The following is a 13,278-nucleotide window of genomic DNA, read 5'->3' on the forward strand; positions in this document are numbered from 1 at the left end:
CACCCTCAACCCCATCTTTGCAGGAGGATCAAACATCCACTTCAACCTCACCACGCAGCCTCCCTGCATGAACCACCACTGCGTGAATTTCACCCTCAACACCACCACTGCACCCACACTGAAGAATTCCTCAATGCCACCCTCCTCCTAGACCCCCCCCCCCCATCACCGTGACCGAGGCCAAATCCGCAGCCACTGAATTCCACAGTTGGATCTACAGATGCGTAGACAGGATCGCCCCCTCCACCACCCGGCCAAACTACACCCCCAGAAGGCCACCTGGTTCACCACCGAACTCGAGACGCCTCGAGAAGGGCTGGCAAAGCCGGAAAAACACAGAATACCTTCACAACCACAGGATTGCCCTGAAGATGTACCACCAGCTCATAAAGGACACCAAACGGACCTTCATCAAGAGCAAAATCGACACCAATGCAACCAACGCCAAGGAACTCTTCAACGTCATACAGCAATTTGCAAAAAACCCCAGCAAGGCCACAGAAGTCACACCATCTCACGAACTCTGCAACAAGCTCAGCTCCCTCTTCCATCAGAAAACCAAGGCCATCTACGACCACTTCAATCAACCATCAACCAGACACCGTTCACCACCCTTACCCCCTCCGCTGACCATTACCACCTGGTCTACCGCCACGGTGGAACTCATCACCACGACCATGATGAAAACCCGGTCTGGAGCCCCAACGGACCCCTGCCCACCACACATCTACCAGAGGGCCACCACTGCCATCGCTCCCGAACTATGACGGACCATCAACGCCTCCCTCCAATCCGGCATCTTCCCCAACATATGGAAGCGAGCGGAAGTCAAGCCCCTCCCCAAGAAACCCACAGCCGACCCCAGGACTGGAAGAACTATCGGCCCATCTCCCTGCTTCCTTTCACCACCCAAGTCACCGAAAGACTCGTGAAGGCCCACCTGACCACGTTCATCTAAGAAATCGCCATCCTAGACACCTCCCAGTCTGGATTCCGCAGCAACCACAGCACAGAGACCGCCCTCCTCGCCGCCACCAATGACATCCACATGCTACGCGACCAGGGACACACCGCAGCCCTCATCCTACTGGACGTCTCCGCAGCGTTCGACACCGTCTCACACCCCACCCTCGCAGCCAAATTACAAGATGCCAGGATACAGGGAATCGCCCTCAACCGGATCCGTTCCTTTCTCCTCGGCAGAACCCAGAGGATCAGACTGCGGAGTACCATAGGGATTATCGCTCAGCCCCACACTGTTCAACATCTACATGCCCCCCCTCCCCACCATCATCAGACAGCATGGACTCAACATAGTATCTTATGCAAATGACACCCAGCTCATCCTCTCCCTCACAAAGGACCCCAATAACACCAGGATCAGTTTCAAGGAAGGAATGAAGGATGTCACAGCCTGGTTGAAGGACAGCTTCCTGAAGATCAAAACTGAGAAAACAGAGATCCTCATCCTGGGACCCTCGACCTCCGCCTGGGACAAAAGACGGTGGCCCTCTACCCTCGGGGGCCCTCCCACCCTGACAGACCACGCGCGGAGCCTCGGCATCATCCTTGACTCCTCCCTCTCCGTGACCTGCCAGATCAACAACATCACCTTCACCAGCTACAACTGCCTCTGCATCCTCCGAAAGACTTTCAAATGGATCCCCCGAGCACAGAAAAACCGTCACCCACGCACTCATAACCAGCAGACTGGACTATGGAAATGCCCCCTACGCCGGCATCAACAAGACCCTCCTACACAAGCTCCAAACCATCCAGAACGCCGTGGCCAGACTCGTGCTCGGGACTCCTCGGCACAAACACATCCGCGACCTACACTGGCTCCCTGTCAAGAAAAGAATAACCTTCAAGCTTCTCACCCACACCTACAAATCCCTCCACAACATCAGACCCAAATACCTCAACGAGTCTGCTTCCACGCACCCAAAAGGAATTTCCGATCCGCCGACCTCGCCCTAGCAGAAATCCCCCGCATCCGCAGAAGCAAAGCAGGAGGAAGGGGGTTCTCCTACATCGCAGCCAAGACCTGGAACAAGCTCCCAATCAGCATCAGATGCTCCCCGAACCTGCACGCCTTCAGGAAGGACCTCAAGATCCTGCTCTTCGACTGATTAGGAGCTGCCCCCCACCCCTAGTGCCTTGAGACCCACAAGGGTGTGTAGCGGACCCCTGATTGATTGAGCCTTTCATTCACAACACTAACAAATACATATACATTCATACAAACATGCACGCACCAAACAAAACAAAAAAAAACATATCAAACTTACCTCAACAGCAGCTCTCCAACAGGGAAGCCTTGGAGGTCCAGGAGGATTGGGACTGCTGCCTTCCCTCATTGGCAACAGTCACAATCAAGTCAAAGAGTCAACTGACCGACTTCCTGGAGAAGAACAACGTCCTGGACTCCTCCCAATCCGGCTTCCGTAGCAATCACAGCACCGAAACCGCCCTCATCACCGCCACTGACGACATTAGAACCCTACTGGACAACGGCAAAACCGCAGCCCTCATCCTCCTGGACCTCTCGGCCGCCTTCGACACCGTCTGACACCACACCCCGTGCACACACCTCCATGACCCAGGGATCCGAGTTAAAACCCTAGACTGGATCACCTCCTTCCTCACCGGCAGATCCCAGAGAGTCCACCTTCCCCTTTCCGTTCCGAAGCCACCACGATCACCTGCGGCGTACCCAAAGGATCATCCGTCATCCCGACCCTTTTCAACATTTACATGGCTCTGTTCACCAACATCGTCCGAGCACACCACCTCAACATCATCTCGTATGCCGACGACACCCAGCTTATCATCTCCCTTACCAAGGACCGGCCACTGCCAAATCCAACCTCCACGAGGGAATGAAGTCTGTCGCAGACTTGATGAAGACTAGCTGGCTGAAACTGAACTCGGACAAGACAGAGGTCCTCATCCTCGCTCCCACCCCCTCCGCATGGAACGACTCCTGGAGGCCGTCCATGCTGGAAGCTGCCCCGACACCCTCCAACCACGCACGCAACCTGGGGGTCATTCTGGACTCAACGCTCTCTATGACCCAGCAAGTCAACGATGTTGCCTCCTCCTGCTTCAACACCCTCTGCATGCTCTGCTATATCTACAGATGGAGCCCCACCGAAACCAGAAGGACGGTCACCCAAGAACTCGTTAGCAGCAGGCTAGACTACGGCAACGCCCTCTACGCAGGAACCACGGCCACACTCCAGAAGAGACTCCAACGCATATAAAAACGCCTCTGCCCGCCTCATCCTTGGACTCCCACGCCACAGCCACATCACCAACCACCTGAGAGACCTGCATTGGCTCCCGGTCAATAAGAGGATCACCTTCAAGCTCCTCACCCACGCTCACAAAGCACTCCACAATGCCGGACCAGCATACCTCAACGAACGACTGTCCTTCTACACTCCAAACCGCCAGCTTCGCTCCACCGACCTCACCCTCGCAACCGTCTCATGCATCCGCCGAACGACCACCGGCAGCAGATCATTCTCTCACCTCGTCGCCAAAACATGGAACACCCTCCCCGTCCACCTACGTCAGACCCAGGATCTGCTGACCTTCAGGAGACTGCTCAAGACCTGGCTGTATGACCAGTAGCTGCCTCTTCATCCCCCCCCTCTCAAAGCGCCTTGAGGCGCTCACGGGTGAGTAGCGTGCTCTACAAATGTTTGATTGATTGATTGATTGATGGGGTCAGTGAGACTGCTGACCCCACCCCGCCCCACTCTGTGATGAGGTGTCACTGATTGACACTCGGTTCTGGGCGCACAGTTCTGAGACAATCGGTGATGCTACCCTTTGTTACGAGGGGGAGGGACTTGAGGCATGTTTGCCAGACTAAGGCGGTCATGCCCACAGGGATGCGACATCCCCAGCCTGACAAAGTTCAGCTTAAGCAGCCAAGAGCCTGTGCATTTATAGCATGTCTAGCTCCTGGCTGCCTCACCTGAACCAGGAGAGTGTCTGTCAGATTGACGTTTGTTCAGCCTGCCAGACACACACTCTTTTTGCCTGGAAAAAGGTGGGAGCGTGGCCCTCCAGTCCGTACAAAAGGCCGCTGCTTGGTCTCATATGTCCTTTGAGTTTATTGATGTGAACCGACGTGCAGTCGCTGCAGGTCTTACAGTCATGGAGAGTGTCTGCCACAGACATTTGTTTGTGACAGTCCCCAAAAGGTTTAAAATTTGCCATTTTGGGAGGTGGCATTTTCCTTGCACACTGTTTTACATTTTTTTTAGGTAATCTGTGTCTCAAAGACAAGAGAGGTAGCTCCGGATCACGCCTAGTTGAGCGGAAAGGAAATTACCTCAGCACTCAGGAGTAGCGCCCTTATAGGCTTCGCAAGTCATTTCCGGAGCGGAACAGCATCAGTGTGGAACCACATGGCGCCACCTACCCGTGAGTGAAGGTAATGCTGAGAAGTTTTTGGAAAATGTCCGACACCTGAAGAAATCTCTATGGAACAGGGTCATACTCTGACCGGCAACAGGCAGTCCCTCTCCCTCCATATACATTCAGCTGTTTTTATGAACAGTATTTTCTTGCCCCCAAACCGGCACATATGCTTCGACTAGGCTGGCAGTGTATTCAACCAAAAAAGACCTATGTACCGAGGCACTGTCAGCACAAAGTAGCAAATCTCAAGTCCCATATGATATTATTTTTAATTTTGTGATGAAATAATTTTATGTCTTACCACTTTTATTATAATTTATTGTATTGTTCTCTGTACTTGTATGCATTTATTATTGCGAAATAAAGTTCCGATTGATTGAAGTCCCATATGAGGACATGCCAGCTTTAGCCATACCCCAATCAGGAAAACAAACTGATGCTCAAAAGAAGATCCTTCCAGAAACAGAGACCTTGAAGACCTAACAGGAAAGAAATACACTACTTCACTATTTCAGGCCTTGATTTTATTAAGACGGTTTCTTGAGCTCTGATTATTGACAATTAACACATTTTTTCAGATTTTGTACACATGGGAACACTTATGTAGAGTTCAACAAAAACAGCAGAGTATCTCCTTCCTTTCTGTTCATCCCTAAACACATAAACAGTTTCAGTTTTACACAATGTGCAAAATAATATAGTTAAAAAAGATAATTACAAGTTACAAACCCAACTTCAACCGCTGTGACCAAGACAGAATCCAGAACCTCTGAAATGAACTTTCATGCAACCAGAAACCAGCTTCTGGGTGGGTTCCTTTCAAGACTGTGAACAAAAACCAGCTTCTGATTACTCAAAGCACAGTAACCTAAAACTGGAGAATGGTCATTCTCCACCCTTGAAACCAGCTTTTGATCATCTTTCAGCACTGTGCACAGAGACCAGCTACTGCTGATCTCAAGGTTGGCAACCAGGAAACAGCAATTGGTGATCTCAAGCGTAGTAACTAGAACATGCTACTAGTGATCTCAAATGTTGTAATCAGGAACCAGCTCCTGCTGACCACAAATGTTGTACCCGGTAACCAGCTATTGATGGTCTCAAGGGTTGTAACCAGGTACCATCTTAAGGTGGGTCTCCACCAGTGTACACGGAGGGAGATCACCTGATGATCCTTCATAGTTGTGACCAGGAGCTGCGACCAGAAAATGGCACCTACTGATCTTGGTATATTGACCACAGCCCAATCTCCAATGGATGACAACAGGACTGACATCAAATACAAGTTTCTTGTTCTGTACCAGGACTGAGACCTACAAGCAGTCACAACTGATGCCTCAGCACCGTGAACTGAGACAAGGTGGCGATCCCTTAAGTCTGGGAGTGGACGTCAATTTCTGACAATGCCCAATGGCTGTGACCAGAACGCTAATTCTAAAGATGCCTCTGGATGTGATTAGAAACTAGTTTCTGATGATGTCTCAGGATTGTGTCCTGGAGTCAGCTTCTGATGACGTCACAGGCCTCTGACCAGAAACAAGCTTCTGATGACTGTAGTCAGAAACCAGCTGCTGATGATAATTCAGGGTTGTGATCAAGGACTAGCTTCTGATGAAGTCACAGGACTGTGACCAGAAACCAACAACTGGTGATTCTCCAGCACTGTCAACTTGGATCAGATATTGATCACTGAGAGCTGTGATCTGAAACCATGGATATTCTGGTTGTAATGAAATGCAAGTTTCTAATGAATCTTGCCACCCATTAGTCGTCACCTTTGGTGTAACCAAATATCTACCTTTGGTTATCCTTTGAGCTCTGACCAACACATAATACACACTTCTGTATTTTTGACTTTGTCCTTGTTCCTCTAAGATGGTCATGGTCTGCTAGGAATGCACACGGATATTCTACAGACAAACAAACACCAGTGAATATCATGTTCACAATGCACATGAGCTGCTAAGTGAGGCTTCTGAATCTGGCATTGCTCAGTCTTGTGAATATTGCTGATGCTGACATATAAAGTGCATTTATTGCAAACTGATTCAGTGGTTCAATGATGGGAGAATGGTGCATCAAGCAACAGTAATAAGGTATGTCTAAAAGGACTTTCCTTTGCATAGTCAGAAGGAAGATGGGGAATCTTATGATCTATCAAATAAAAGACGTACAACATGAACCTAAAAGGTGGATACATAGCAGCAGATGTGTTATTTGACATGGTTGTACTTTGTTTGCATTTATGAAAAGCTAATGGTGCCATAGACACTGTGTGCCCGCTCAAGCCATCTCATCTACATCACCTCCACGGTCAATACAGTTTCATTCTGGGGAAGACCCAGGACTCTGGGCTCGTTTGCTCCAAGAGTGGCCCAGCAGAAGTGGAGTAGGTGGGTGTGGCCAATAGCAGGCCCTGCTCCAGCTCTTCTGATGGTGGGAAGGAGGAGATTGGAAGCTGGTAGCTCTGTTCCGGGAACCACCAGTGTTCTCTATTGTGAAGGTAGGCCCCCTTACATATGCACCTTTGCTCCATATGATCACCAGAGGATAAAGGTTCCCTAATCAAAGAAGATCTGGGGTCCCATGACACCATGCAATCTCTGCAAGCTCTGATGTCAGCTACGTGTCTCTTGTCTCTCAGGATTCCACCTCTGCTCCAATGGACTGAGGCAGAAGTGCCGCACACATGCTCCTTCACTTCAGAGCCATGAAGGTACACTTCCTTGGGATGCTGCAGACTGGGGTGGTGCTGAAGCATACTGTTTGAGTTTGGCTGAGGTAGTGGGTAAGCCCATGAGTCTTTGTCCAGCTTCTGGCACCCAAGAGGCACTTCTCTCTCACACAAGTGAACCAAGTCAAAGGCTTTTCTTACAGTCTTCTCTCCACCTCCACTCTGAGTCTTACTACTCCAGTTGCTTGTAACTTCATTAAAAGAGGTTGGATACTCCTGGCAAATTCTTCCAAGGCTCTTACACCCAGTCTGGGGCTGCCAATGACTAAATACGTCTTGTGTAGGCTCTTGGGTGCCTTCGCTTGTCTTTAGCCGCCACTGTGTTTCCGGGCTGCACTTTCTGTGTCTGTGTAGGGTGGGTTGATGGAGGGGGAACTCAGAGGTGTTTGGACAGACATTACAGTTGCTATTGTAGCTGAACTGTGACGTGTGTGTTGCTGATGAATCACTAATCTTAAAAGGAAGATTGTAGGCTTTGATTCTTTTGGTACCCTGCTGTAAAGGATCAGTATTTCTTTCTGAATTGCTCCTCCTATCCCGGACAGTTCGAGATAACTTCACCGGTGGAATACTTTGTTCAAAAAGCTCCCTATTTCTGGAAACCATGCGTCGATGATCTCCATTCAGAATGAGGCACTCCATGTTTGTTGAAAATAGAGGTGTTGAGTGATCCAAGCTCCTTGGAAGCATAGATGTAAGGTCAGAGTTTATAGGTGAGGTCATGAAATGCTGCTGGTGGCCATGATAAGAAAGCTCTTCAAACACGTCTAGGTCCTCTTTTTGGCCCGGGGTTTCTTCATCCTACAGTAAGATCAAGGGATTAACATTAGGCGTTGCCGTCAAGGCTCTTGCAATGTACATGGAAATAAAAGAGGCTGAAACATTCTTTATTATACTAAACCAGCATGACGATGCCCCATCTAAACCACTATACATACACACAACCACAGGGTTGATCAGAAACTAAACTGACAGATGGACCATCAGCAAGAGGAACCCAAACCAAACTAGCACAGAAAGTACCTCAACAAAGAGAAACCCAAACCAAACAAACAGACAGCACATCAGCAAGAGGGACCATAATCAATCTCTCAGAGACAAGACATCAGTAAGAAGAAACCGAAAACAAAAAGTGCAACTTCAACAAGGAACGGAAGGCCAACTTACTGGGAAAGCAGATGACTTAGGAGAAACTCAAACCAACATGACAAAGAACAACAAGGAGGTACCCAAATCAAGCTGGTGCAGAACGGATATCAATGAAGAGAAAGTCAAATCAACCTGGAGAAACCCAAACAAACCTGACATAAAATGCACATTAGAATTAAAATAGGAAACTAAATCTACCTGACAGAGAAAGTACATCAGCAAGGAGGAACCCAAACTGACCGAGAGAAAAAACACATCAACAAAGTGAAAACAAAACCATCCTGATTGACACCAATAAAGAGGAAAGTCCACCAACTTAGCACAGAATTGAGGTTACAAATGAGAAACACAAGTAAACCTGACTGAGAAATACAGATAATGCACATCAACAAACAATATTAATCCAAACAAGCCATTCAGAGAAAGTACACCAGCAAACAGGAACCCAAAGCTGAAAGTGAAAGCAGCACATGAAAAAGGGAACCCAAACTATTTGAAAGAGAATGTGCATCAAAAGGGATAAACCACACTGACAAAGAAAAGACTAAAGGTGCCCAAACTAACTAGATAGAGAAGGCACATCAGCCTGGAAGAATCAAAATTAATGTGACAAAGGAAGTCATCAAGGGAAATCTAAACCAACCTGCTAGAGAAAGCTCATCAACAATAAGAACTCCAACTAACCTGCCAAAGTACATCAACACGGAGGAACCTAAAACAATCTGACAGAGAAAGCAAACCAACAAGGAACTTAAACCATCCTTAAAAGAGAACAACAAGGAGGAATCCAAACGACATGACAGAGACAGCATATCAAGGAGGAACTCATATATACATGAAAGAGCAAACACATCAATAAGGAGGACCTCAAATTGACAAAGAAACCTTACAGAGAAAATTAGTAATTAGGTACCAAAATCAACTTGGCAGAGAAATCACATCAAGGAGGGAAATAAACATGTTTGACAGAGAAGAACATCAATAAGGAGGAACCCAAACTAACCAGACAAAGACACTACATCACCAGAAAAGGGACCCAAACCTGGTAGGAACATGTCAAGAAACATGAGTAACACAATAGACAGGTAAACGTTGAGGCACAAGAGGAAGAAACCGTCCAGGCACACAAGGTCCATGAGGAACAAAACCAGAAGGGTGACAGATAGGATCAGGCACAACATGATTGGTAACACTTTGGAAACACCAAACAGTCGGGTCAGCAGTGAGCCTTTGCCTAAGACTCTATTTTTTTTTATCTTGTTAGTTGAGTACTTTTACCAATCGCTCCACATTTTAAAGCATAACTGTATTGAATTTGTCTATGACAGTTGCCTGCATCTCTGCTTTCCTGCCGGTTCAGCCGGTTAGCAATAGCCCGATCTGTGATTGGATCACAGGCTTTCAGCCAATCAAGTGGGGAAGGGGGCGGAGTTAGTTACACTCCGAAATAGTGTAAATGATGGTCGCAGCATGATCGCGCCACTGGCATGCTGAAGGCGCACCTAAGGCAAGCTAGTCTGCACCTGTCTGCGTCTGGACGGGGCCAGAGGCTCGCCACTATGCCCAAAAACACATTTACATGCCAATAGAACTCAAAGATTTGGTCCCGCAAGATAGGCAGCTGTTTGACTCGCCTCTCCAATACAAATTAGATGAACTTGGTCTTTTTTATCCAGGCTTGTTGTCAAACCTCTGTAAGTACAGGGACACTTGCCAGGCCTCGGGCCAACAACTTTGTTCACCCACTTAAAAACTAAACAACTTGTAAAGGAATTAAATATAATGTACCTAAACACTCGTTCCATGGTCAAACACCAGTTGGAACTATTTAACCGTCTAGACATAGACTCTCCTGACATGTTCTTAACAGAAACTTGGCTGACAGAGGACTCCACTCCAGATATCCTAGCTGCTCTACCAGATAATTATTAACTCCCACAAACTAATAGATTAACAGGAAGGAAAGGGGGTGGGGTGGCAGTCACCATCAAAAAAGGACTGTCTTTCACTGCCATCTCTCCATTAGAGATAGCACTGGTAGACAGCCTAGTTATCAAACTTGACTCCCCAAACAGCACTGTAGTTTATGTATGCAAATGGGGGAAAGAGCACCAAGGAATTGACCAGTGCTCTTCAAAGTTTGAACCTCACACAACACATCCAAGGACCCACACACATTAAAAGCCATACACTTGGCCAAGCCTGGTCCATTAACCTCTAGCTGCAGAAATTAATAATTCAACCCTGCTTATGGTCTGATCAATACACAGTTAGTTTTACTGTGTGTGATATCACTCTCCCCCATATTACGTTCCTTCAAAAGCCTCTATCCAGGAATTAGAATCGCGTTAACTTAGAATCCTTATACGAGACCCTGAACGAGAAATTGCCAGCAAGCCGGGACAATATAGATAAATTGGAGAAAGAAATCACCAACTGGCAATTGAACGCTATTAATACTCATGCTCCACTACAGAGCCAAACCTCTTGCGTCAAACGGCATGAAGTAGCCAAATGGTTCACTGCTGACCTAAATTCAGCCAAACTTGGAACACGACACGCAGAAAGGAAATGGCGAAACAGCTATTCGATAGAATCCAGAGAACATTACAACACAAATCTTATGGCCTACAAAAAAGCCATCTTGGAGGCAAAAAGCTGTTTTTCTCCAACAAAGTACTAAACTCTAACAACAAAACAAAAGATATTTTCAACACATTATGGGAGCTATCTAACCCCGATCGTGTGACCCCCTCAATCACTGCCACACAGAAACTATGTAATGATCTGAATTCTTAAGAAAATTCAAGATTCTATGGACTCCAACAACAGGGACGTGAGTGAACCGCCTGGAATCACTAACTCCCTCTCCATGGCTCCTCTCTCATGCCAGAGCAATTAATAGTTCCTGGAACTCCTTAACAAATTAAAATCAGGCTCCCCTAATGAAACCTGTCCCCCTGACATACAATCATTATTCCTAACAATAAACTTCAGCATTGGAACCCTACTCAGTGGCCCGCAGAACTAGGACCGGCACCTGGCCCTAAGAACTCGATTAAGAGCCTAGGCATTCATATTGACTCTGAGCTCACCATGAGCTCGCAGACTTGGCAGTTACTTCAGCCTGTTTCTTCCAACTTAGGAAATTGCACAAAATCAGAAGGTTTTCCAGCAGGGAGGCCAGCATTCAAATCATCATCGCCTTGAGCCTATCTAAAGTTGACTATGCCAATGCAATTTACCTAGGCCTCCAGCGCAACCAGATACACCGTCTGCAGCTGATACAAAATCAGGCAGCAAGAATTATCTATCAACAAGGCTGACACTGTCACGTTAAACCACTGCTAAAGGAGCTGCACTGGCTTCCAGTGGAGCAGCGCTCCATGTTTAAAACAGGATGCATCCTGTTCAAAGGCATTCATGGTACTGGCCCAAAGTACATTTCCTCAAACATTCACAGGTACTTCCCAACGCGCACTTTAAGATCCATGTACATAAATCTATTGATGGTACCGGGTTTCAGACTAATACGCACGGGAGGATTTCGCATCTCAATTCAGGGACCTTAGTTTTGGAACGCCCTACCTACTTCATTGAGACTGGAAAGTGACCTTCTGCACTTCAGGAAAAAGCTGAAGACATGGCTTTTCTCACAAGCTTACAGTTAGACGTGAACTTCTCTTAGCGGTGCCTCCAAGGAAGGAATAAGCAAATATATCAGCACCAAGAAACATGTTGATGAACGTGCGTTCTATAAATTTTCAATAACATAACACGAGGGCAGTGAGCAAACGCATAAAGAACTCAGACGGAAACAAGGCTACTGTCAAAGGTGCTATGAAGCAAATGACCAAACACCAGACCAGGAAACAGGTTCACGAGGAGTGGAGAACAGATCTCCGAGACATCATCAACTCCTCCTTCCACACCGCCACCTTCCCGGAGAGCTGGAAGCACGCCGAGCTGACCGCCCTCCTGAAGAAACCAACGGCGGACCCCACCGACCTAAAGAACTACCGTCCCATCTCACTCCTTCCTTTTCCAGCCAAAGTCATCGAGAAGACAGTCAACAGACAGCTTGCCGCCTTCCTCGAGACGAACGGATCCCTCGACCCCTCGCAGTCCGGGATCCGGGCCAACCACAGCACCGAGACCGCCCTAATCGCTGCCACCGACGACATCAGAACCCTGATCGACAACGGGGAAACAGCGGCCCTCATCCTCCTGGACCTCTCAGCGGCGTTCAACACTGTCTGCCACCGCACCCTAGTGAAGCGCCTCAGCAACATCGGAATCCGAGAGAAAGCACTGGAGTGGATCATCTCGTTCCTCGCCGGAAGAACCCAGAGAGTCCGCCTCCCTCCGTTCAGATCCGAGGCCACCGAAGTCATCTGCGGCGTACCACAAGGATCTTCACTCAGTCCAACCCTCTTCAACGTCTACATGAGCCCCCCTCGCAGCCATCGCACGCCAACACAACCTCAACATCATCTCCTACGCCGACGACACCCAGCTGATCCTCTCCCTCACCAACGACCCCGCCAGAGCCAACCTACATGAAGGGATGAAAGACGTCGCCGACTGGATGAGGAACAGCCACCTTAAACTGAACTCAGACAAGACGGAAGTCCTCATCCTGGGATCATCACCCTCCACCTGGGACGACTCCTGGTGGCCCCCGGCCCTGGGCACGGCTCCCAAACCATCGGACCACGCACGCAACCTGGGCTTCATCCTGGACTCCTCCCTGTCGATGACCAGACAAGTCAATGCCGTCTCATCCTCATGCTTCAACACCCTGCGCATGCTCCGCAAGATCTTCAGATGGATCCCCACCGAAACCAGGAAGACGGTCACCCAGGCCCTCGTCACCAGCCGACTGGACTACGGGAACACCCTCTACGCCGGAACCACAGCCAAACTTCAAAAAAGACTCCAACGTACCCAGAACGCCT

General features: G+C 48.3%; 1 protein-coding gene across 1 annotated transcript in view; it reads right to left on the reverse strand.

Annotated features, from left to right (window-relative positions):
- Nucleotides 1–4,939: 4,939 nt before the first annotated feature.
- Nucleotides 4,940–13,278, reverse strand: part of PRR19 (proline rich 19) — a 115,630-nt gene continuing 107,291 nt past the window's right edge. Inside the window, exon 4 of the mRNA XM_078651322.1 lies at nt 4,940–7,972. Coding sequence (XP_078507448.1) covers nt 6,752–7,972 — 1,221 coding nt within the window. The 3' untranslated portion in view covers nt 4,940–6,751. The remainder of the gene's footprint in view (nt 7,973–13,278) is intronic.

The sequence above is a fragment of the Lissotriton helveticus genome, chromosome 7 (assembly GCF_964261635.1).
Source record: "Lissotriton helveticus chromosome 7, aLisHel1.1, whole genome shotgun sequence".
NCBI classification, from domain to species: domain Eukaryota; kingdom Metazoa; phylum Chordata; class Amphibia; order Caudata; family Salamandridae; genus Lissotriton; species Lissotriton helveticus.